General features: G+C 39.3%; 1 protein-coding gene across 8 annotated transcripts in view; it reads left to right on the top strand.

Annotated features, from left to right (window-relative positions):
• Fndc3a (fibronectin type III domain containing 3A) overlaps positions 1-26,843 on the top strand; it is a 152,984-nt gene that overhangs the window by 103,813 nt on the left and 22,328 nt on the right. For all 8 annotated transcript variants that reach the window (XM_021181265.3, XM_021181263.3, XM_029469236.2 and 5 more), the window contains 7 exons: positions 7,223-7,460; positions 12,384-12,653; positions 14,223-14,281; positions 22,397-22,554; positions 22,658-22,717; positions 23,700-23,838; positions 25,835-25,888. In XM_021181265.3, the coding sequence (XP_021036924.1) occupies positions 7,223-7,460; positions 12,384-12,653; positions 14,223-14,281; positions 22,397-22,554; positions 22,658-22,717; positions 23,700-23,838; positions 25,835-25,888 (978 nt within the window). The remainder of the gene's footprint in view (positions 1-7,222; positions 7,461-12,383; positions 12,654-14,222; positions 14,282-22,396; positions 22,555-22,657; positions 22,718-23,699; positions 23,839-25,834; positions 25,889-26,843) is intronic.

The raw sequence follows: 26,843 nt of genomic DNA, 5'->3' as shown, positions 1-26,843 counted from the left end.
TGTTCACGTATTCAGAGATGATCCTCAAGTATAATTCAGTTCAAACATTTACTGAGTCTTATCATTGCCAAAACTGTCTCACATGCTGTTTACATAAAGATGAGTGGGGCAGTTATTCCAATTACAGGATATTCTTGCAGAGGTGGTGGGGGTTTGAATCTTGTTGGTAGTGGTAGTGGTTGTTTATTTGGGGCTCATGTTTGGCTTACTGTTTAATAGGTTCTCACTATGTAGCTAGACTGGCCTTGAACTCATGATCCCCTTGACTCTGCTCCCTAGTGCTGGAATTAGAGGAGTGAATCCATGTGCCAAGCCTATTCTGTTCTCTTACAATACTTTCTGTTTTTATGACAACCCTCAACCTTCTCATTTCACTCAATCATGAGTGTAGAAGCAAACTTAGTCACTTTTATTGGCATACCTGTGTTTATCAGTTTGTTGACTAATTTTCTTTCTTAAGAAGATAATGTTTACCAGTTCTTATACACAACAGTATTCTACAGATATGTAGTAGTCTGCATCAGCCATCCTTGAAAATGAAAGAGGCAAGACTCTACCTCCCTTCTCCCTCAAGGTTACAAAGGGTTTTTTTCTCTTTTCTTCTTTTCTTTTCTTTTCTTTTCTTTTCTTTTCTTTTCTTTTCTTTTCTTTCCTTTCCTTTCCTTTCCTTTCCTTTCCTTTCCTTTCCTTTCCTTTCCTTTCCTTTTCTTTCTTTCTTTCGTAGGAAGAAACAAACAAAAAGCACAGTCATTGGTCAAATGAGTCTGGTACAAGGAGAGCAAAGGCAGAAGTGAAAATAGAGCTGAGCTGGGTTGTGTTCCATAACAGCATAGCAGAGCAAGCCATAGGGAAGGTGTTAAGGAGTCTAAAGAAAGGTAGACATTTGCCTTGCCTTTATTGGGTGAAAACTGGTTCTAGAAACAGAAACTGCCATTGTGGATGACCTAACTGAAGTCTATCCCATGCCTGAGCGCAGTGTGGAAGCTAGTAGAACTGAATACAAATAGAGAGTGAGGCCAAAGTTATCCAGCTCATTTAGGGACACCAGTCACTATATCCTCAACACCAAACAGCTAGCCTAATGAATACTTAGAAGTCAGTCCATTATCTCTAGATTGAGGTCCTAACTCCCTAGATGGGGAGAAACTAAGATTTCTGTTATTTCCATGAGATCTTAGGTTCCTTGGAGATAGAAGCTGCCTTTTAATTAATTCTTGTACTTAGATATAGTAGGTATCTGACAAGTATTTGTCAAATAAATTGGTAAATTTTAATAATAATCTTTGTGGAAGGATTGTGGGAAGTTGGTGAGTTTATTATTGTTATCTTAATTTAAAAATCAAGATTGTCTCTAGGAAATTTATTAGTTTGAAGTATATATATGAGATAATCTAAAGACAAAAATAGTCTTTTGAAATATTGTAAGTATACAGTAAGCCAATATGCGCAGGTTCTCATTACCCCTAGTTAACATACTCCAGTTCAATGGCACATAATTTCTAATACTAGAAAACCTTAATAAGATCCACATTGTACTCACAGCTAAGCACTTGACACATTGTCCAAAACCTGACACATGAGCATAATGCTAGCACATCAAGAAGCCATAAGTAGAGGGAAAGATGGAGGCATATGTATGGCTATAAGAAAATGTCGATTGTTTGGTTTGGCAGGAATGAAGTGGGATACATAGTAATAACCACTGCCTAGGTCCTTTTATCATTTTACACTACAGTGAGCAACCTCAGCTGTTAGATTTCTAGTATGTTTACCCTTCAAAACAGGAAGAAAGCTTCAAACCAGACAGGCTGTTTAGAAAAGATGCTTTGTGGTCTGTAAGCTGAGACCATATATACTCCTTCCTTATTGATAAGCTCTGGAGCCTGTCCTTTTTGTTGGCTATAGTAATATGCTGTTAATGCTCCTTAAGAAGAAAGGGAAGGAGCAGGAGACTGACACACAACATAGAGGCAGAAATATTTGCCAGAGAAGTTAAGAGAGCAAAAGGGGAACAAAGTAAAGGAAATGTAAAGTTTAAAAAAAGCAAATGGTGACAAGAACAGAAGAAACTGCAGCTCCCTGACAAATGTGAAGTTATTTCTTATGAGCCTTGCATTGCAACATGGAGTAACTTAATATCTTACTGAAAAGTTTATAAAATACCTGACTTTAACTCTTGGATGGCATCATCAAAAATTCTCCTTGGACTACCAGATAGCATAGTAGTCAAGGTGCTTGCTGACAAGCCTGGGGACCGGAGTTAAATCCCCTAGCACCTTCATAAGAATTAAGTGGGATTGGTTTGGGGGCGGAGGGTATTGGGGGACTTTTGGGATAGCATTTGAAATGTAAATGAAGAAAATACCTAATTGAAAAAAAAGAAATGGCAAAAAAAGAGTCATTAAGGTTTAATGATATAATATGCTTTGATACCTTTCTTGCTCTGGAAAAAATAAAATCAAAATTTTATAGTAAGAATAAATAAATGAATGAATGAATGAATGAATGAATAGAATTGCCTCAAAACAAAACAAAACAAAACATTAGTCAAGAGGGGTGAGGTGTGATTCCAGCATTTGAAGACAGACACAGGAGATTCCCAGCAGAGGCTCAGTAGCTACAGCCAGAGAATTGGCGAACACTGGCTTCAGTGAAAGACTCTACCTTAGGAAATAGTGGGCAAGTATCTATTACGGAAGACCTCTCATGTCAGCCACTGACCTCCACATGCATATGGTCCTCTTGAGCCAGACATGGTGGTTCATAACTAATTCAGGGCTTAAGATGTAGAAACAGGATGAACGGGTTCAAGGCTAGCCTGGGCTATAAAGTGGACACTCCCCCCCCCCCCCAGCCATGAATAATCTTATTTCTTTTGGTGCCATGGAGGTGGTAGTTCAGATGAGAGGGGTCCTGTAGGATTGTAGATTTTGTAAAGTAGTGGGGAGATCCATGTTAGCTTAATTATAAGTCTCAAGTTACTCTTTTAAGCTGTGCTTGGTTTTTTAAGTTTAAATTATGTCAGCAGCCAGTGGTGAATCAGTACATTCTTCAGAGCTTCTGCCTCCTAGCAGATCCTGATGCTGTCTTTGGAAAGCAGCCAGATGGGAAGAGCATGGACCTGAAAAGACTAGAAGAAAACTTATAGGAGTTCAGATGAGGACAAGAGGGCGGAGGCTGTGTGTGAACTTGTTGGTGTGTGTGCGCGTGCACTCGCAAGCGTGTACATGCATGTACAAACACTTGAGTGTCAGGAAATAGGGATTTCCTGGCAGAGTGCTCAGGTACTAGTATTTATCATTTAAAACTTGAAGGTGGGGAACTTGTCAAGCCTGGGAAGGAAGCAAAGACAGGAGGAACTCATCTAAGAGTCAGTGTGGTGATGAGTTTCTAATTGAACTGAGTGTTCATATTTCTAATCATACATGTCATTTCTCTTTTTAAAAAAAATCCAGTACTATTCCCAATAATAAGAAAAACAAAACAGATTGACCTTAGACTGGTCACTAAGGCCAGGAAAGCACATATTACCATATAAAATGCCAGATACTAAGCACAACCTTTCTGCCTTCAATGGAAGAAATAAGACCTCCTAGATGGTACCTGTAGCTAAGGAATTGCTTATCTTGTGTTTTAATTTTTACTAACAATCTAACTTTCCTTACTACTTTTACTTTACTCCTCATGGCCAGAGGACCAGCTGATGTGAAATTTGGTGTCTTCATGCTGGCTTTCTTAGCAGCTCTGGAGACCTGAGGCAGTTTTGAGGTCTCTGGACCTCCTAATCATTCATTGAAGTGCTGAAGTGGTCTGTGTTCTTTTGTTCTGGTCCAGATCTTTGTTGCTTTTGTGTTGTTTTCTTGGTTTGGTTTGGCTGCTGTTTCCCAATGACATTTCTGCTGTTACAGTTTAGCTTTTGTAATTGTGGTAAACACACACACACACACACAGCACAGCACATCTTTTACCAAATTAACAATTTTTGGTGTAGGACCCAGTGACAACAAATACATTCATACTCTATCCTCTACAGAACTCTTCACATTGATCAAAAGTAAAGCTCCCAATTAAATAATAACTTCTCTCTCCTCAGCTTGTGCTCTGCTTTAGTAAGAATATGGAATTAGGAGTCAAACTGCCTGAGTTCTAACGTGAGTTCCTGCACACTGCTGCCCTTTTGGCCTTGGGCAATTTACTTAACATCCCTATGCCTGGGTTTCTCCGTCCAAAAATAGAGATAATAGTATCTAACTTTTCTCCATCCAAAAATAGAGATAATAGTATCTAACTTACAGTGTTGTTGTAAGAATTAAATAATTTGCAGTGAGCAGTGAAAAACATGTAAGATGTCTCTGGTCCACTGTTCTCAACAACCAGGACCCTGTCTCTGTATTCCCCTTTGCAAGACTTCCAAAATTGTGCTGTGAACTCTAATTCTCTTCATTTCTTCTTTTAAATGCACCTTAGCCAGTTTTCCCTCTGAATTTCCCAAAACTGTTTTCATGGGGTCACAGTCTTATAACCCATTAGCTAAATCAGTGGCCAATTCATATTGACCATCTACCTGACTCATTAGCTTTTTACAGGTTGAACCTTCCCCCTTAACACCTCTTAACAAACTTCTGAACTCCACAAAGGAATTATGGTTTCTTCCTGTTGTACAGGCTGTCCTTTGATCTTTTTGGAAGTGCAAACTGGTTCTTACTGGTCTACTAAACATTTCCACTTAGATGGCTTATAAATTTATAAAATTCTTATCCTTGAATCCTTTTGAAAACCCTAAATGCTAAACCCCATAAACTTAACTTGTTCTGCCCCAGCCTTGCTCATCACAGTTAGTGGGCACAGTCTTCTCTTCTCTTCCCACATGGAATCGTCAGCTAATTTCTTGCCTTTAAATACATGCATATGTGGGCTACTTCTAAACCCCTTCTGCCTGCACCCTAACCCACCTCCTGTAGCCCACAGTAGCCCACCATCAGCTTTTGCCTAGGTGACAGTGCTGGCTTTCAGAAGTATCCTCACCTTTGTCCTTCATGTCTCTATTCTCAAGTCAGCAGCCAAAATAATCCTATCAAGTAGAAAGTTGTGTCACAGTTTCTAGACCTACTTCTGTAGACATTTTCTCTGGGTAATTTTTACACCGGGTTCATCCCCTGTGTTATAAGACAGATAGCAGCATTCCTGACCTAAGACCCCAAAATCTCCCCAAACACAACCAGATATTCTCTAGAGGGCACAGTGAACTCTGGATCAGAAAACTCTAGGCTATATCACTATGTTGTACAAAATTCTCCTAAATTGTCCATTTCTTTGTTTTGCTCAGAAATAATTTTTAAATGGAAGAGATAATGTTGTATCTGGATTTGGAGGGATAGATAGGATTCACCTGTTTATAGATTAAGAGGAAACAAAATGAAAAGGAAAATAATCTCAACAGAAGAACAAGGTACAGAATGACAACTTCTTGACAAGACCATCCTCACTGCAGCTAGAGTGTAGGATTTGGTGAAGAAGAAGAAGAAGAAGAAGAAGAGGAGGAGGAGGAGGAGGAGGAGGAGGAAGAAGAAGGAAGAAGGAAGAAGAAGAAGAAGAAAAGAATAATAATAATAATAATAATAATAGATTAGAAAGGCTGACTGCTGTGGAGATGCCTCATCGGCACTTGCCGCAGAAGCAGGACTGAACCACATGATTGCCTGGGAATGCAGAAGCAGGGGAGCCTGGCTACTAGGACTGGTTGGTCAGCAGCTTTGCATTTGATTAAGAGACCCTGCCTCAAAATAATAAGGTGGGAGGATAATTAAGATTCCTGACATTAACCTTAGGCCTCCACAGAGACACATGTGCACATATACCTTCACCCTTACATACATGAGAACATGTACACATGCATACCACACAAAGACACAAAGCCAGGAAAGGTAATTGGAGCAATACTGAGAACTAGAAATCCTTTCAGGGTGAGTTGTCTTCTAGGAATTAGGAATGAGAGGGATAACAGAGGAAATGCTGTCACAGCAGATATTGAGGTCTAGTTCACTCAGTCTGTTTTAAAATCTCACTAATGGACATTCTTAGGGTTGAGGCTGAAAAGGTATACACCACTCCAGACTCCCTGTCAGGTTCCAGATGCATCTGATTCCATGCGCTGTACATGCTGTGCATTTGCCTGAAGATTTGCATAGAAATAACATGCATTGTGGAGTATATATGTTAGCTATATTACATATAAGCAGTGAATTCCTTTGGTATTCCAGTCAAGTGTTGTCAAGGAATACTCTCACACTTAAGTAGAAAGTAACTCAGGTTGATCTGTGTCCACAGAAATGTTATACTTGCCAAATAAATAAATAAATACAAGACTTGCTATCCTTAACATATAAAAGGATTTGTTTTTAAATGAGCACTTTTGTATAATAATTTTTCTGTTTTTTCAGAAGTGTATTATTAGCCATTTGGTGTGAAAGGATTCCTAGTTTTGAGATTAAAAATCTCATACCTTTTAGGCATTCCTGTCTGTACTAAAACCCTCACATTCCTAAAGGTCCTGTGAGATCCAAAGGGGGTTTATTTCTTAAAAAATTGATTCTCAAAGTTGTAATACTTTAGAATGTGGCAGTATAGGATGGGGAACATTTTTCGGTTTGTTGGTTTCTTCAGACCAGAATATCACTGTGTAGACCAGGCTGTCAGGGGACTCTGGGATCCTATAGTCTCAGCCTCTGGGTAGTGGGATACAGCACCACACCCTGCTGAGTTCCAGAGAAGGGGAAATATAATTTTAAGCTACAATGCCACAAATACTTTTATTAACCTGGACCTAAGATATCTGGTGCTCTTTAGTCTTCTTACAGCTTGTTTTTTTGATCCACCCTGTTATGATCTAGAAAACAAAATTCTTGACCCCATTGTGCCCAAACCACCAAATGTACCTAATACATAAGCTAAATACGCAATGTCTTAGCTCAGTGTTAACTCATAGTGTAGTCACTCCCATCAGTATTTTAAGATCTACTTTAGATAACATTCGTATTGTATAGCAAGAACTATTTTGTTGTTTAGTGCTGATTTAGTCCCTAATGTATTGAGTAAATTTTTTTCATGGTTACTCTCAGTCTTTTAAGACCTAATAGTACATACATGTTTTTACTAGATTATATTTGAAGAGAATTGCTTATTTCCTTCAGGAGAGACTTGTAACCTGATGTTCATTTTATAGGTTATTGAAGACAATGGTGTTCGGAGAGTCGTTGTGGTTCCGCAATCACCAGAATTTCATCCTGGTGGCCACACAGTTATCCACCGCTCCCCACATCCTCCTCTGCCTGGTTTCATTCCTGTCCCGACCATGATGCCCCCTCCACCACGCCATATGTACTCACCAGTGACTGGAGCTGGCGACATGGCAACACAGTATATGCCGCAGTATCAGTCTTCACAAGTATATGCAGATGTAGGTAAGACATCTCAAACATCCCTGCCTTGTTATGGCTAACCCTTACGTGGACATAACAGATGCTCGCTTCGTGTCATAGAAAGGAAACTGCACATGGTAATGATAGCACAGTGTGTTTCTGTTACCCAAGTACTATTTAGGAACTTTGTCTTCATGATGCAATAGGTCTCCAGCAAACAGATAAGTAAACAGAAAATCAGGATGTGATTTACATCAGACAGTCTAGCAGGGTCATGTTAGACAACAGGTCTTTTCTAAGGATATTTTTAAACCTTTAGCTTTTGTTAAACTTTAAAGGCGATGATGCTACTACAAAAAGTTCCTGGATTCTATGAAGAATTGAGAAGCCCAAAGTTGTCTTCAGTTATTAAATTGCTGAAAAGACAAGACTGATGCATTCACGCACATACATAACTCAATAATCTTTATAATCTTTTTCTTTGCTATGGCTTTAAACAGTATCTTTCTACTTGTAGGTCGTTTTATATCTTCTATGAGAATCTCCTTTTCTGATACTGCCTTCCTGTTCTATTGCCAGAGCATATCTATCAGCCTTCATTTAAATCAAAACTGTGTAGCCCAATCTCTAGGTAAGAAGTAAAAGTGTGCACAGCTACACTTCACAGTGTTCTGAAGGATAGTGAAGGCCATAAATGCACTGACCAGCTCAGGACGGTGGAAGCCTCACTTTCAAGGCTCTCTCAGTTTGGGAATTTGAAACTAGGTCTGAGGGTCTGCCAGTGCTGGTTTTCTAGTCAGTAACATGTGTGGATCCTCAGAATGGGACCAGTGAAATGTTTCATTGTTAGCATACTGTTATGGAGATCAGACTTCACTGTACATTGTTCTTATGAATACATTAGCTCTTGTAATATTCCCAGGATACAGAAGAAGGAGCTGAGGTCCAGAAAGATTGTCCCTGAAAGGTCAGAGTAGTTAGCTGTTGTGGTTTCAATTCTCTCCGGTGCACTCTGTTACAACATAGGCTTTATTTACTCCATGGATAATCTTATTTTATCTTGAATAGCTAAAATGTAAATGCACATGTGTAACCAAACTACAGTTTAAAAAAGGGTACTAAGTATAGTTCCTTTCTCTGAAGTGTTTCCAAATCTGGATTATTTTACATGTACATGTACACTAATACACAAGATATCTTAGGAATTGGATATAAGGAATTGTAACACAGACTCTTTCATATACATACCCTGATGATAATTTTCATATAATGTTTAATAATTTTGCATCACCATTCAGTTATGGCGTTTTGTGTTTGTGTATTATGAGTACTCGAAGTTCCAGACTTGGGGGCATTTCAGGTTTCAGATTCTTAGATGAGGGAGTCTGTAATTCTAAGTTACCCTTTCTGCCATCCTAGAGACAACCCTTCAGCCTGTCAAGTAGTCTGTCCTGATTGCTTTTGCCCCTTCCCTCTCAGCTGCTTTCTGTCTGTGCTTTTGCCTGTTCCAGACTTTTCACTGACATGCATATAGCAATGTATGTGAAGCATTTGTAATACTCATGTAAGACAGGATATTTTCTGCCTGGGTTTTTAGCTTGTGGCTTGTCTATGTTGTGACATGCGGTAGCATTTCATCGGCTCTGTGGTTGAAGGTTAGACTATGTGCACCTCACATTTTGTACCATCCATTCATTAGTTGATGACATGTGATATGTTGACTGACTTTTGTTAGTGATGCTATTGCAAACATACACAGATCTCAATGCCAGCATATTTTACACTTCTGAGTAGAAGGGCTGGAGCATGTGAATAGCACCTGCCATGCTGCCTGCTCATTGGTTTCCCCATTTTCTGTCCCTACCAGTAGTGTATGACGGTTCCAGTTTTTCCATGTCCTTGCTAAAATGTACTTTCTTTCGTAATCATTTTTTTACTTGTGAATTTTATTTCCTTTTTTGTTTTGATTTCCTTTTTCTTACTTTGTTGATGCTCATTGGCTATGGAAATATTCATTCTTTAGTAGAATTGGCATTTTATTGTTATGTTATCAAATCCATGGTTTGCAGGTATTCCTCCACCCCATTCAGTCTTTTCACTTTCCTTGTGATATCCCTTGATAGGAAAAAAGGTCCTAATTTTAATAATGTCCTGTTTGTTTTGCTTTGTTTATGTTGTTTATGTCTTATCTAAAAAGTATTACCAAACCCAAGGTTATGCAAATATACCTTTGTTTTTTTCTAAGAGTGTTGCTGGTTCATATGAAGAGTAAATCCTGTATATCCTTATTCATTTCAAAAATATTATGCTAATTTTCATAAATCACTGTTAATGGGACCTTATTAGGCTTTTAAATATTTTTCTCAGTACATATGTCAGATACAAAATGAGAAAGATACTGTCAAAAAGACAAAAAGGCCACCAACAGATTGGGAAAATTTTTTTACCAATCCTAAATCTGATAGGGGACTAATATCCAATATATACAAAGAGCTCAAGAAGCTGAACTCCAGAAATTCAAATACCTAATTAAAAAAAAAAAAATGGGATACAGGGCTAAACAAAAAATTCTCAACTGAGGAATACCGAAGGGCTGAGAAGCACTTGAAAAAAATGTTCAATATCTTTAATCATCAGGGAAATGCAAATCAAAACAACCCTGAGATTCCACCTCACACCAGTCAGAATGGTTAAGATCAAAAACTCAGGTGACAGCAGATGCTGGTTGCTTCTGTCTTCGACCAGCAGAAAAGAGCGACGAAACAGCATTCTTCCCAAAGCAGTTTATTCAGGAACCTTTCAACATGCAAGCAAGAATCTCTTTAGCCCCCAATCGCAATCCCTTGTATAACCCCTCAACCATGCCCCATCAGCCCAGTCAGCATAATCTCAGCTCATTGGCCTTCGTCAAATGGCCTGATCTTGTGTCATGGTGCGCCTGTGCAGCTCTCACAATGGACGTGGCTATTTTCAGGTGTATGAGGAAGTCAGGTGCAAGTCATAAGACTTGGCTGCAGTCCCAGGTGCCATCTTGGGACTACCGCCACACCGGCTCCCCACAGATGCTGGCTAGGATGTGGAGAAAGAGGAACACTCCTCCATTCCTGGTGGGATTGCAAGCTGATACAACCACTCTGGAAATCAGTCTGGCGGTTCCTCAGAAAATTGGACATAGTACTACCGGAGGATCCTGCAATACCTCTCCTGGGCATATACACAGAAGATGTTCCAACTGGTAATAAGGACACATGCTCCACTATGTTCATAGCAGCCTTATTTATAATAGCCAGAAGCTGGAAAGAACCCAGATGTCCCTCAACAGAGGAATGGATACAGAAAATGTGGTACATTTACACAATGGAGTACTACTCAGCTATTTAAAACAATGAATTTATGAAATTCTTAGCCAAATGGATGTATCTGGAGGAGATAACCCAATCACAAAAGAAGTCACTTGATATGTACTCACTGATAAGTGGATATTAGCCCAGAAACCTAGAATACCCAAGATACAATTTCCAAAGCACGAGAAAATCAAGAAGGAAGACCAATGCATGAATACTTCATTCCTCCCTAGAATAGGAAATAAAATACCCATGGAAGGAGTTGCAGAGACAAAGTTTGGAGCTAAGATGAAAGGATGGACCATCCAGAGACTGCCCCACCCGGGGCTCCATCCCATAATCAGTCATGAAACGCAGGCACTATATTGCATATGCCAGCAAGATTTTGCTGACAGGACCCTGATATAACTGTCTCTTGTGAGGCTATGCCAGTGCCTGGCAAATACAGAAGTGAATGCTCACAGTCATCTATAGGATGGAACACAGGGCCCCTGTCTTAGGGTTTTACTGCTATGAACAGACACCATGACCAAGGCAAGTCTTATAAAAAACATTTAATTGGGGCTAGCTTACAGGTTCAGAGGTTCAGTCCATTATCATCAAGGTGGGAGCATGGCAGCATCCAGGCTGTCATGGCGCAGGCAGAGCTGAGAGTTCTACGTCTTCATCCAAAGGCTGCTAGGGAAGACTGACTTCCAGGCAACTTGGGTGAGAGTCTTAAGCCCACACCCACAGTGACACACCTACTCCAACCAGGTCACACCTATTCGGACAAGGCCACACCTCCAAATGGTGCCACTCTCTGATCCAAGAATATACAAACCACCACAGCCCCCGATGGAGGAGCTAGAGAAAGTACCCAAGGAGCTGAAGGGGTCTGTAACCCTATAGGTAGAACAACAATATGAACTAAACAGTACCCCCAGAGTGCATGTCTCTAACTGCATATGTAGTAGAAGATGGCCAAGTCGGCCATCATTGGGAAGAGAGGCCCCTTCCTTGGTCTTGCAAACTTTATATGCCCCAGTATAGGGGAACGCCAGGGCCAAGAAGTGAGAGTGAGTGAGTAGGGGAGCAGGGCGGGGGGAGGGTATAGGGGACTTTGGGGAATAGCATTTGAAATGTAAATGAAGAAAATATCTAATAAAAATTTTTTTTTAAATTAAAACATAAATTTAACACTAAATTTTTGTTTGCTAACTCCTGCAGCTTTTTCAGAGATGATTTTCTGTTTTAGAATTATAATTCAGACTGGTGACATCTTTTTTCTGTTTTATATGGTTGAGATTGATGAAGGTTGAGAGGTAATAGCTTATAGTACAGTGAAGGAAACATGTAACCAGGTCGGCCTGATCTTATTGCTCAGCAGCTTACAGACCAGTGTTGTGGTCCTCTGGAGAGATAGTTAGGAAAATGGTTAAGGAAAGAAATGTCTGTGCTAACTTACATAGAGCTGTAACCAAGTCATGAAGCTTGCTTGAGTCTGTTGGTGGAGACATAGTATCATAATATTTTATAATAAACTTTATATGAGATGATGGGCTTACTGACTGTGCTTCCGCTGTAGCAGAACCCTTTGGAGATTGTGATAGTCTTAAAACTTGTGCATTACTTCTTCTAGATGCCCACTCTACACACGGCAGGTCCAACTTCAGAGATGAAAGATCTAGTAAAACATATGAACGCTTGCAGAAAAAATTAAAGGATCGCCAAGGAACACAGAAAGATAAAATGAGCAGCCCCCCACCATCACCGCAGAAATGCCCTTCTCCCATAAGTGAACACAATGGACTCATAAAAGGGCAGAACACCAGTGGTGCGAACACAGGATCTGCAAGAAACAGATCGGGGCGTGGGAGAGGCTGTACACAAGTTGACCCGGAAATAGAAGGTAACTCTGGGCATGAGTGTCTCTCATAGCTTTCATTTACACTGCCAAAATTATATTGTCACCCTTCAACCATCTCATCCTAGACCACATAAATTTATAGCCTAGCGCTTTCTTAACTGTGAGAAATGTTTTATAATCTTAATGATTGCTAGACAGCTGCTTTAGCATTTGGAAATCTCAATGGAGTAATTTCACATTATCATGAATGTTACTAGTTAAGAAGTTTCCTTTGATAGGAAAACTGACTAACCAAGATGTCATTTCTTCTGTTTCTGGTCCTTTTATAAGGCTGTTTTACCTTGTACCAAAACTTTATTTTTTCCAGCCTCATTATATATGAATACATGATAACTAGTTATGTCATTAACCAATTCTCTCTGCATGTTCTATAGTTAGTTATAGTATTCTCCTTCCCTTTGCTTCAGAGGTTTTACTTTTTCTTTAGATCCTTCTCCTAACATGTGACTGTCACCATATAAACTCTGAACACTATTTGTTATCATATATTAGACTCAAGTCTCTGTAGGTAAATAAAAGCTAGGTTAACAGCCTGTCTCAAGTGTGAGGAGGTTTGTGCCCAGGTACTTTGACAATATGCTAAGCCTCTCACTGATGCCTATCTTAATTTCCATAGATTTCCTTGATACTGTTGCCTGTTTTAACTTCTAAAGGTAGACCATACTATATTTCATCCAATGTGCCTGTGAGGCAGACTAACATGCCTTTTCCCAAATACTAACAGCTTAATCTTCTTAGTCCTTGAATGTACTTGTCTAATGTGATACTCGTAATTCTTACTGTGTTGAATTATCAAATGATGCAGCTGATTATTGTGACAGCAACTAGGATGCACCCAGCTTTGGGAACAATATCAAAAGTATTAATATGCTCACCTCCATCTTCCTTAACATTCATTCTGCACCTTTTAATCAATGCTTTAATGGCTTCATGATTTGTATGTTAACATTTACTAAAATGTTCTCCAATTTTTGAGATTGTCTGAATATCCTTTTCTGCACTAATGTCCCAAGTGAGTTGAGCTAAAGGGTTTTTTGGTTGTTGTTTTTATTTTTTAGCTTGTTTTATTCTGTTTTTTATGTCAGTGGTTGCTATGAACTACAGCAGATTGCATCTATCTGGGCAACCATGATCAAATATTTAGTTCACCAGTTAAAGCCAGGTGTGGTGGTGCATGACTGTAATCTCAGTACCTGGGAGGCTGAGACAGGAACGTTGTAAATTCCAAGCCATCTTAGACAGCACTGAGTACAAAGCAGAACAATGAAAAGGATGATGTGAGAATGGCAAGCAGCCTTCCAGAGGAGAGAGGGTGTGTCCATTATGAGTGAGAGTCTGTTCTCATGTAAGAACAGCCACAATAGGTGGTGTCTACATGCATACTTGCATGCACACATGCGAGTACCATAGAAACCGAAGCAGATGAACTGTGAAGGGCTGCAGACACCTGTGTGTGACTAAGGATTAAAAACTAGAAAACAACCAAAGGAGAGGACGAGAACTTTGCATTTAAGTTCTTTTTTGTTTTTGTTTTTTTTAATTCTTTTAAAGAAAAAGATGAAGAAACTAAAGCATTTGAAGCATTTCTTTCCAACATTGTCAAACCAGTGGTAAGTAGCTCATGTGTGTGTGTGTGTGTGTGTGTGTTTGCTAATTAATGTATTCATGTAGAATTTTGTCATTCTCACTTAGACTTTGTGTTAACTTCATAGAAATGTGAGGCCAGTAGTGGCTCATCTTGGAGTGAGTGTTCTGAGAGGGATTCTTCCTCGGTGAAGCATGATTGAGACAAGGAGAACACGAGTAGTTCCCAGGTCTTTGTAACACTAGGTATAGTAAGTTAGAAAGTACATAAGACAAAGCTTACATAAAATGGTGTATATACATTACCAAGGGCTCATACAAAAGATGGCATGGTCATACAAAGTGAAAAATTTCAAATTTGTTAAGCATAGGAAGTTCTACATTGACACCTAAAAGAAACAAGGAAGTATACTGCTGGGATCACATTTTCTGTTTAAAAGTTACATTAAAATGTTCACTGCAGCATTCATATTCATAAAAGGTGGAACAAGAAATATCAATTGTAATAGTTTTATCAACAAAATATGAAGAAAGCAGAAATAGGCAAAGGTGCTATTGACAAAAATTGATATCGTAATTATACATAAATCAATGATATAGTCTTGGAAAAAAACTTAGTGCGAATTAGTGAAAACATCAAACTACAATATTTGCTCTAATTTGTTCTTTTCTTCCTCTACTTTCTAAGTGCTGTGACTCTGCACCATTATATAAGCAAGCTAGCAGAGACACCAGTCACTAAGACTTAATCCTAGCTTTTATGTAAAGGTTTAAGTCAGAGATACACAGCCTAACAAAAACAAATCTCTATAATCACTCCTCCATCATCCTTTAGTTACTTGGGGTTCATACCAGTGTTTGGAATTCATTTCTGAGTCCAGCGATCAATGCACTCTTTGTAGCTCTTTTCTCTCTTCCCTCTCCCCACCTCCCGCCCCCATTAGTCCAGACTCTGCTTTCATGGCTTGATTTTAATCTCTTACTATGTATGGCTTGTGTTCCTGTGTCATGTTATTCTTAAAGAAATTAACCTACTTATTCACTCATCCAGAAAAATTTTACTATGCTATTCCTGCATGTTAATAAGTAAAAAAATGTGTAGACAAATCTAGTATAGAAGGTAGAGTAATGTGGAAAGTAATATTTTACATTGAAGCAATGAAGAAAATGCCACTGGGCTTCCATAGAGGGAGACAAGTGCAGACAGAGCATAGACAGGAGGCAGGAGCAAGGACCATTGTCAGCATACCGTGGTGAGGGATCAACCAGGCTGCCCAGAGCTTTACCAGCCAGGACAAGGCCATTTTGCATTGGTTAAAAACGGCCCTCAGCTTACAAAGCAAAGAACTTCACCTCTCTGCCCCTAGAAGACATGGCATCAGTATGGCAAGAAACACACTTGGAGCTTTTTGCTTAGTTTTAAACAAATTAAAAGTTGTTGCCATTGTTAACAGCCTCTCCATGAAGGTGTTCTAGATTGTTCTGATTTTGCCTGTTTAGAAAGGGTGAATGCATCAGTCCTCATCAACTAGGCTGCTCATGTCTCTCTTGTTCTGTGACCTCCCGCTGATACATTCAAACATTCGAGCTCTCTCTCACTCTAACTTGTTTTCTCTTAAGAATGGACCATGTAGATGGAATAAAAGTAGAAGAACACAGTAGCTGACAAAGTTTGCTGATGTCAGTCTCTTTCCAGAGTAATTGAGATGCACATGTGTTACTCAATTCCTATAGCTCATGACATACTGTTTCCCCTGTTTTACAGATAGGAACTGAAACAAGCAAGTAAGAAGTAGTAAGAGCCAGGGTTGGAGTGCAAGCAATCCCTAGAGCTCTGACCTAGAGCTTCTCAAGGGGTTCACTTAAGAAAAAAGATAGGGCTCACATGGCCATCTTTGTGATAGTGTTCACTGTCAGTGTGAGGGGTGGTCTGTGGGTGATCACTCCTGGGTTTCTGGCATGGTCTCTTAGATGGCTTTGGTTGTGCAGCAGTTTACCTGTGTGCAGCAATGCCAAGGTGTCACCTGTTAGAAGGCTCACAGTTGGTTGTCTGTCCTAAGCCCAGCATGACTTCTCTTGAATGGTTTTGCCATGATTATAAACAGGTAGTTGAACAAAGAGTAACACTCTTAATGCTGTGGTATGGATTAGAAGAGAAATTTCAGTGAGCAGCAAGTAATTCAGCCTTAAAAATAAAAGAACCTTAAAAGTTACATGTTCAGTTCTAGACAATCTGTAGTGTGGTTAGGAGAGCTGTGGGTTCTTCAGAATGCCTCATCTACTTTAACTACTGTCACTGTGTCATGCCTGTGATGGCAGGGGAAGAACTGTGCAGCTTTCTGTAGTAGTTGGCTGAGTTTCCTTCTACCTGCCAGTTTAGCAGCTCAGTGTGCTCCCAAATCAAACACATACACTAACACAGCTGTCTGTGACACACAGCTGCTTCAGCGTCCTGAGACGATCTGGTTCAAGCAGCAGTGCTTGAATGGAAATACTGTTGTGTGCACAGAGGATGTGCAGAATATGACATGGACGGTAGACTGCCCCACACCAACCAGATGCCCGTGGTTACTGTGTCATACCTTTATCTCTTGGTGTTGTAAACTATGTAAAACCAAAAACAGAAAGAAGAAAGAAAAGGAAGTGGCCCTACCTATTCCTAGTAAGATTTCTGTTTGGTTGACATAACACCTAATGTTATTTTTTGTAGATAATATTAAAAAGTGGCCACAGAAAGTGAAGTTTTAAAATAATCTACTTGCTAAAATAAAAAGATGTAGTTTAGTAAAGTGTATAATACTAAAAGTGGGGAGGGATAATTTTATTCTTTTAGTTTTTTATTTAATGATTGGGTGATTAATTTGCTGTCTATTATTAATTTTATGAGCTATAAAGTACAAGTCATTTTTTTGGTGGTTTGCATGCTTGTATTGAGATCATAAAATTAAATATATTTATTCACACCATAAATATTTGACCCTGAACAAAATGCCATACTTGGAGCTGGAGATGGACTATAAAACAAAGTGTGGTCCCAGTCCCTACAGCTTCCTTTAATAAAACCATTATCACATGATAAATGTACAGTTTTTAAGTGTCAGGGCTGGAGAGATACCTCAGAGGAAAAGAGCAGTTGGTGCTCTCAGAGGACAGGGTTCTATTCCCAGCATCCACACAGCAGCTCATAACCACCTATAACTCCAATTCCAGGGACCTAACACCCTTTTCTGGACTTTGCAGGCACATATGTGATGCAGAGACATATATAGAGGCGAAGCACCTATACACATACAGTTAGTAAACGTTTAATGTAAAATAAATTTTCAAACATTTTTAAGTATTGTGAACCACCAGAACAAAGAGAATGCTTGCCAAGTGTTTAATAAGGAAACTAAACCTTGGCCAAGGGCATTAGGGAAATTTTCTTCTGAAAGAATGTTTGAGCTGAAATTTCAAGGAAAAGTGGGTGTTTGGTTGTGGATGGGGCAGAGGGTGTGGGGCAGTACTGTACACATAACAGTGTGTAAAAGACACTGGCCGTGGCCCATTGGAGGAGCACAGTTGCAGCATACATTTATGCCCACGTAAATAGAAAAGACGTTCACTTGTGGAACTCAGCTGCACACTGTAGGGAAAGTCAGTGTGCATTTTACTTCAGAGTGAGCCGTGCTCTCAGGGTTGATTGGCCTGGAATGTGGCTAAGCCTTTCTGAAGCCATGTCTTCCAAATGATAGAGTAGAAGGGTGCCATAGCCTCCTGTATATTGAACCGACCGTGCTAGCATGCAGTTCTCTTCTGTGGGGGATCTTTGATAGAACTCTTGAGTTTAAAATCCTGACATGTGTTTCAGTCACGCCTGGAAGTAAATGTGTTTGCTGTTAGGTCATTATTGTCTTTCTTCAGAACCATTTTCCATTCTCTGTGTTTACGAATTCTAGAACTGTCTGTCTTCAGATTTCATAGCCAGAGCTCTCAAGTTCCTTTCTCACTTTGTGTGTGTCCTTTGTTTGTTTTCAGAGGCAGGGTCTTCCTATGTGATCCAAGCTGTCTGCAAGCTTATAGCCCTCCCGCCCTAGGCTCCTGCATCCTAGGATTGCTAGCGCACTACAGGCCAGCTCCTCACTTCTTAATCACACATCCATCCGACAGTTGAGTGTGGCTGTTTTTTTCTACTTTAGCATTTTTTGGAAATTCAAAAATATTGTAATCTTTACCGTACAGTCTTTGTCACAGTCCATGGCATTCTGAGTTCCTTTCAAGGTTAGCTTCCTGTAAGTTTTACTGTATTAGAAACTGGCAAACACAACAACCTGCCTCACAGGTTCATAACAATGCAGCAGCTTCTAGTGTCGCTTTCATTGTCTGCCTGTTCTTCTTGACCACTGTCCATTTTCACACCTGTTCTTACACAGGTGTGTCACTTCTTAGCTGCTTCACAGAGTTGGATTCAGCTCTGGGCTACTCAGACTGCCCACTGGTTGAGCATCCGTGAGTCACTTAACACTTCTAAATGTTCTTCCTGTAAAAAGACAGGTGTGCATGTTTTGCCTGCTTTTGAGAGCAGTGAAAATCGAATGAGATAAATATGAAAGTATATTGTATTTCTAAAGTAGCATACAAGAGGAAACAGTTCCATCCATTTTCTAAATCAGCTGAAAGACATCCTAAAGAGCACTTGAATGGGTTGCTTTGCCAGCAATACTTAAAAGATAGTTTATCTTACTTTCAAAACCTTTCCGTCTTTTTTGTCTAAAATGAAAACGACATAGAATGAGAGACCATGTGTGATTTTCATACATCCCCAGTGGACACTTGTTATCTGAGTAGGCTGCAGTGTCAGGCTCACCTCTGACTCCTCCTTTACCTTTAGTTCTCCAGCAGTCAGCAGGACTGAATTTTTGAGACCTGTGCTTCTCTGCCCTGTCCCTGACACATACACATCACTCCTCACACACGAATTTTAGAGTAGTTGTGTGTAGGTCCACTTTTGTTTCTTTTAGATAACCTTTTTATAATCTACCTGGCCCCAATAACACAAACAGCCTTCTAAAGCATTGTTTGTCCTACGTTCTTTCTTGTTAATTGCCGAGCTGCAATTGTCATTTCTGGTCACTTAGTATTTTCAGGACTTTCATAACTGCCTACCAGTCTCCTGTAACCCTTGCTCGCTCACTCTCAAGCGTATACACACACACACACACACATACACACCTACCTGGTTCTTATGAGAGTGAAATTACCAGGTTTTCCTTAAAAGTTAGTTTTCTGTATAAACTTAGGAGTTAAATCATTCCCGAATTAATCACCTACTTTCCTTCCTTAGGAGATCTAGATTAGATTTTTCCTAATCCTTCAGGATCTGTTAAAGCAGTAGGCATGGTGGTGTGGTGGCATGGGGCCTGCCTACAGTCTCAGCACCTGGGAGGCCTAGGCAAGAATCTTGAGTTCCAGAACCCCTGGCCCAAGTGTATGACAAGACGTTGTGTTTTATATTACAAAAACAACGACAACAAAAAATTCTTTTTGAAATGAACTTCTCAGATAATTTTCTATTGCTCACTCCAAGTAAGCATTTCTCAAATGGCTTACTTAATATGGATATATATGTAAGAATAAGAGTCTAGCTTTTTAATAGAAGTAGAGAGCAAACATTTTTCTGTAACAAAGGGCTGCAAAAATAGTCTGCCCAAAATTTCTCTTAGCTGTATTTGCCAAGCTGAACATAATCCTGGAAAAGTCTGTGTAGGTGATAGTTAGAAACAGAGCTTGGCTTCTCCTTAGGATAAATAGTGTTTAGGTAACAGGATTTCCCGGTGTTCTTAGTTTTGATAAGTGCATGGCTATATAACATCTTAAGCTTAGGGTTGAGTCCAATGAAAGAAGCAGGAAAGAATTCAGTATTGGCCAAAAAAGTTTTCATTTCATGATTTCCTACTTAATGCTTTCCTACTGTCTGTCTTTGTGAAGTGCAGTAATGAACCACAGGCCTAATAGGCAGATGGATTTCAGAAGGCCGATCAATGCCAGTTAGTCTAGCTCCATAACCATCTCCTTAGTCCTATTGACCTTGTCATTCTGTGGGGTCAAGACACCTAATGGGATGTACATGAGCGCACACATGCATGTGACAGGAACAGTGTGCTTATGTTTAAACAAAAACAAAAGTCTGTCCCATCTACCAGCTAATAGCCAGATAGACACTGTTTAATGTAGAGTCATTTTAAGTCCATTGAAGAATTTATGACAGCATTACAGTAAGTAAACTTTTGTGTTCCCCTAACTTCACAAAAGCAGAAAATTTGGAAATTATTCAGGCTTGGAGAACTTTCAAAAAGAAAGTTATATTCACTATTAGGCTTGTTTTTGCTGTGATGTGGTTTAATTTTACATTTGGAAACAATAATTAAGAATATATATGAGAGACTGGAGAGTTGACTCAGCGGTTAGGAGCACTGACTGCTCTTTCAGAAGTCCTGAGTTTCAATTCCCAGTGGCTCACAACCATATTTAATGGGATCTGATGCCCTCTTCTGGTGTGCCTGAGAGAGTGACAGTATACTCATATACATGAAATTAATTAATGTATATATATATATATATATATATGATCTTTTACATTGTATTCATCCCATGTGTTCCTAAGCGTGCTTGCCTTGATACTCATGTGACAGTCGAAGAGTACTGTGAAGTCAATCCTCTCCTTCCACATTTATGTAGGTTCTGGTTACAAACTTGGGGTACAAAGCTTACATACCAAGTGCCTTTACCCTCAGAGCCATCTCACCAGCCCCATTCCTGTGCTAATCTTCAGACTATGTCTAATTCCTATACCACTTTCTCTTTTATTAGGCCACTGCTATACGAGAAACATACTCTCTCTCAGAATTATTCAATAAGAGCATGTATGTATAAAGCAATTAAAACCTCTTGTCTTTTTTCCTCTTACAACTTCTACATATGAACAGAAAACAAACACCAAAAGGTAGCAGTAAGTTTACTTGTATAGTACATTTCAGGCGTCTTTGAGCACTTACTATTTAACAAAGTACTATACACTACCACCCAGCTTTTCTTTTTTCCATACCCTTAGGTATCACCAGTATATTAATGAAACTTTTCTCATTCTTTTTAAATACATGAATAGGGATGTTTTAAGAGGTAGCACCAGTATTAGAGGCCAGCACCTGTGTTTCCAGCTTGCTGCCCTCAGTCATGCTGCAGTGAACATTTTGAAGTGAGTGTACTTGTGCACTTTTACAGTTTGTAGGGTAGTGTCCTGAGAGAAGAAAATACTGAAGTGAAATTCTTAAATCTAAAAGTAAATACAGTCTGGCATGGAAGTATACAGGTTTATAATCCCAGAACTGAGGAAGCTGAGGCTGGAGGAACTCACATTCTGGTTTAGCCTTGCCTATATTGTGAGACCTGAGATAGGTAGGTAGGTAGACAGACAGACAGACAGGCTGACCATAGATAGATAGATAGATAGATAGATAGATAGATAGATAGATAGATATAGACAGACAGACAGACAAACAGACAGAGACAGGAAGGTAAATAGGTAGAACAAACTACTTGTTTCCCAAATAGCCCTGAGCAAGGGCTGTAACAGCATACATTCCTGTTCTCATTCTACATGCCCATTTCTCTGTACCCTCAACATACTAATCCTCAGCTTTTTCATATTCTCCTGTCTGGTGGTTAGAGCAGTGTCTCATTGTAACAGCTGCCTTTATAACAGTGCTTGCACCTACACTCTTTAATGTGTGGTGCATTTGTGGTTTGTCTCCTTGAAACATTAATGCCCTTCGTTCATTTTTTTAATTCATTTTGTTTCCTTCCTGATATATACTTGGTGAATAGAAAATGAATGCTCAGATGAGTTTAAAAGTTACCTTCACCCATCGTTTAATGTGGCACTCACTGTACAGTTTGGAATGGACCACATCAGTCTTTCTATTTTGTCTGTCTTTCGTCTTCACAACAAATTCATCTCCTCTGGCATAGAGCATCCTGCTGTGAGCTGTTTGGGGTAGTTTGGGCTGCTGCTGCTTTGTGCAGTTCTGTGCCCATCAGAGAGCTCACTACTCATTGTGCATTTGATTCATAGTGCTTTCACCTGTTGCCATTTTGTTTCCTAGGCCTCAGACATTCAGGCAAGGACTGTCCTGCTCACCTGGTCGCCACCATCCAGCTTCATTAACGGCGAAGTGAACGAGACAGCTGTACCAGAGCTCTTTAATTATGAAGTCCTGGTGTCCAGCACTGGGAAGGAAGGGAAATACAGAAGTGTTTATGTGTAGGTGTTTTCTGGTCCTGTTCTTTTATGTTACATGGGTTAACAGTTTGTGATAAAGGGCTTATTGCCAATTGTATTACGTATTCTTTTTTTCCTTTTTCAGAGGAGAAGAAACAAGTGTCACTTTAAATGATCTCAAACCAGCCACAGATTACCATGCAAAGTAAGGACTGTGTACCCTTGCTTCCATGTGACAAGCACTGCAGAGGGCGAGACTTAGCTTTTGTTGTTGTCATTAATGATTGCCTTTAAAATCTAGACTATATTTTAAACTAAATAGTGGACTTTAATTTTTCTACTGCGTTATTATCATTTCTCAAAATCATCCACAACACTTAAAAATATTTAACTCAAATGTGTTACAGTAAAGTAAAGGAAAGAGCTAATTACCCTGTCAGAGGTGAAGGGTTAGAAGGACTCTGTAGAGGATCTGCAAGATTTGCTTTAGCCCTGCGAGCTTGCCCTAGCTTCTGAGGTGTTTATACACAGAATCATAAACGATGCTCGATGTGTAGTCATCTGCATCATGTTTTGGAGGGACCTTGGGATTTTTAAGGATCTCAGAATTCCACATTTAATAGGACCAATTCTGATAATATCTTATAGTTTCCCAGTATATTTTGTTAAGTTTTTACTCAGAGGCCTCCCCAGCAGAGGCTCAATATTTGGTCACCCTGTTTTTCAAAAGAACATTTATAGTTAGGAGTATTCCCATTTTACATTAATGCTGTAAGTTTTCTGTACTTCCAATCAAAGCATTGTCCAACCTAATCTGTTTCAACTGGATTGACACCATTATTGAATCATGAATAGCGTGGGTTAATATTCAAATTTTTTTAAGTCAAGTAGAATAGAAAGTTAACTAAAAATATTTTTTTTAGAAAATTATTAGTTTGGGAAATTGTGTGTGTGTGTTTGTGGGTGTGTATAGACATGTCTACATTTTAATTCTCTTTCTTACTTTGAGTTACAGTAAAATAAAAACACTGGTTTATACTATTTTTCTATTTTTAAGAGATATTCTTTACTTCTAGATAATTCTTATATTTTCTTGGTAGAATATTTGAAAGTCACCTTACTACCTGTATATATTTAAAGCTGATACTGTTGAAAGTAAAAGTGGATAAAACTATTTTATCCCATAGAGTGCAGGCAGAGTCCAATTCAATCAAGGGAATTCCTTCAGAAGCGGAAAGCTTTACGACCTTAAGCTGTGAGCCTGATCCCCCCAATGCACCAAGAATAGCCAACCGGACCAAAAATTCACTCACCTTGCAGTGGAAGGTAAGAATATCCATGGAGGATTTCTAAGTAGACACTCTTCTTTTTTCCTTTTCTCTCCATGTGTTAAAATGTCAATTGTTGCCGGGCGTGGTGGCGCACGCCTTTAATCCCAGCACTCGGGAGGCAGAGGCAGGCGGATTTCTGAGTTCAAGGTCAGCCTGGTCTACAAAGTGAGTTCCAGGACAGCCAGAGCTACACAGAGAAACCCTGTCTCGAAAAACCAAAAAAAAAAAAAAAAAAAAATGTCAATTGTTTTTGGAGACCAAAAGAGTGTTAACTTAAATAGCATGTTTTTCTCATTGTACAATAAAGTAGGTGCTTGCTTCTTATGCCTTCAGATAACTCACTTTCTGCTGCTGTTGTCACTGGCGAAAACCAACTTGCAAGAGAATAGAGTTTATTTTATCGCACAGGTTAGAGTCTCACTAGAAGTCAGAGTAGAACCATGGAAGAACACTACTTACTGGCTTGCTCCTAGGCCCACCTACCTAGAGATAGTATCTCCATGGTGGCCTGGACCCTCCCACATCAACTGGCAATCAAAAAAAAAGCCTCAATCTGATCAAGATGGTGCCCAATTGATTCTCTTTTAAATAATCTGAGGATACCCTCTCCCATACCAGAGACTTGAGGATTGATGATAGAGTCTTCCATGTGTTAGGCAAACACTACAACTGACTTTTGTCCCCGTTACCCCACTTCTTTTTTAAAACTTGCTATCATTCTCTCTCAGTTGTCTTAGTAAGTTGAATTACTTTGAAGCTCTCATTTTGTCTTTTGTATAATTTCAATAAAGGGACAACATAAAGATGGGGTGATAATTCAGTGAGGTATGTAAAACGCTTTACACATAATAGTTTCCTTGGAGGACAACAGGAAGGTGGACTTTGGGTTATTGAAAGTGGGCATTATATCTTCACACCCCCCCGCAAAAAAAAAAAAAAAAAAAAAAAAGCTTTTTTAAGTAAAGGAACCATGACGACTTAGCAGCTAGACTAAGACAATTTAGAGCCATGAACTCTTGGAAAATAAATTTTTACCTTCTCCCTACTTTCAGTCTCTGTCTATGAAATCTTTTCTTCTGTTACAAAACAGCTGGGACTTCCAAGAATCGTTTCTTCCCCCTCTTCTCATTGTAATCACTTGGAACTGTTTTTGCTGTGTCAATTAGTAGTTACTATTCTGACTCAATATTTTGTGTAAAATTCTAATGTAAGATATTAGGAATCTCAGAGTAGAGTTTCTTTAGATACAGAGTTTTAAGATGGTTTGTTCTACAAAAGAGAAGCGGATTGAAGTTGTAGGAGGGGAAACTTAATGGAAAGGAGATTGGAGTTCTCATTCCAAGAATGATTAATGCTATAGTGAAATGCCAAGAAGTTCTCCTAAAGCCAAACAGATTATGCAGTCTGGGGTGATGGGCATGCTGTGTCTAGCAACAGGGATCCCAGCACAGCCCTCTGTCTAGCAGCATACCCATTAGCACTCTGTTCTTTGGTATATTACAGATTATCTAATTACACTGTAAGGTTAGTTACAGTAAAAATAGTGGGAATTTAAACCTGATAAAATCTAATGGGCAAATGATTTTTAAAAGAATTATGAAAGTTAATATAGTTATGTAGATGGCCTCTTGCTTTATTTTTCTAGTTTTTATGTATATGAGTGTTTGCCTGCTTGTATTTATGTGCAGTTTGTATGTCTGATGTCCACCAAGGCCTAAAGAGGGCATCAGGTCTTCAGTAACTGGAATTAGGGATGGTTTCGAGACACCATGTGGATTCTGGTAACCAAACCTGTGTTGTCTGTAAGAGCACCAATTGCTCTTAACCATGGAACCTGCACTCATTTCCTCTGTGACCATTTTTAAAGGCTAAGTCACAGACAACATCTGTGACATAAAGTAGGTTGCTTGTTATTTATGTCTAATTTCTTCTCTCTCTCTCTCTCCCTCTCTCTCTTTTTTTTTTTTTTTTTTTTTTTGACCCTGTTTCAGGCACCTAGTGACAATGGTTCTAAAATCCAAAGTTTTATTTTAGAATGGGATGAAGTAAGTACATTGAATCTTTATTAGTGGTTAAACTTAAGCGGTGTATCTTCACACAAAATAATGTTTTCTATGTTTTAGTTGTATTTCTCTTAGGAAACAATATTTTGTATGGTGGGCAACTAGATGGTTAAGTAAGTGTCCTTAGCGAACATAACTAACCGGACTTGCCCGTGAAGGAGGATGGTGTGTGTTTCAGCAACCACCATTGTTACCACTCTCTTTGGCAGTGTGAATGTGGGAGATGGGGCCTGAAAGTGAGGCCGACAAAGTCTCATGCACTAGCCAGCTTGATTCAGAGCATCAGACAATGTATTGTCTGAAGGGAGGTTTGAGTAAAGTGTACAGTAACAAAGACAAAAACATGCATTTCCATAGAGGCATATAAACAAATAACATAGCAAGTTGTAGTGAGTAATCTAAAGTGAACTCTACCCACTACTCCTGGGAGGGGCACCAAGCACATTCTAAGAACAACCATGCTATAGAGGAACAGTCAATGGTATGGAGGAACAGTTTACAAGACTTGTGTTCACTTGGAGATTTCTCACAAGTTGTCAGAAAACTTACATAGCTTCTTTCATGGACTGTGTTCCAACATACTATCAAAATAGTCACTTGAGGAGTTTGGGATATAACTTGGTGGTAGAGCCTAACAAGTTCGAGGCACTGGTTTAAGCGCGTGTATGCGCGCTCGAGCACACACACACACACACACACACACACACACACACATACAGAGAGAGACAGAGATAGACAGACAGAGTTGGGGGGAACAGCTTTGCTTTATAATTGCCTTGGGAAAGGCACTATTTTTTTCCCATGTCAGCCTTAATAGCAAGACTATTTGTTTCCTGTATAGAAAATTACCATAAAACTGATGATTTAAACAACATCTTACAGTTCTGAAAGCCAAAAATAAAACAGTTTTCACTGAGCCAAAATTAATGTGTCAACA

Source organism: Mus caroli, unplaced genomic scaffold, assembly GCF_978045245.1.
Source record: "Mus caroli unplaced genomic scaffold, Mus_caroli_1 scaffold_12, whole genome shotgun sequence".
Classification (NCBI taxonomy): Eukaryota; Metazoa; Chordata; class Mammalia; order Rodentia; family Muridae; genus Mus; species Mus caroli.
This window is presented reverse-complemented; position numbering and strand designations above follow the sequence as displayed.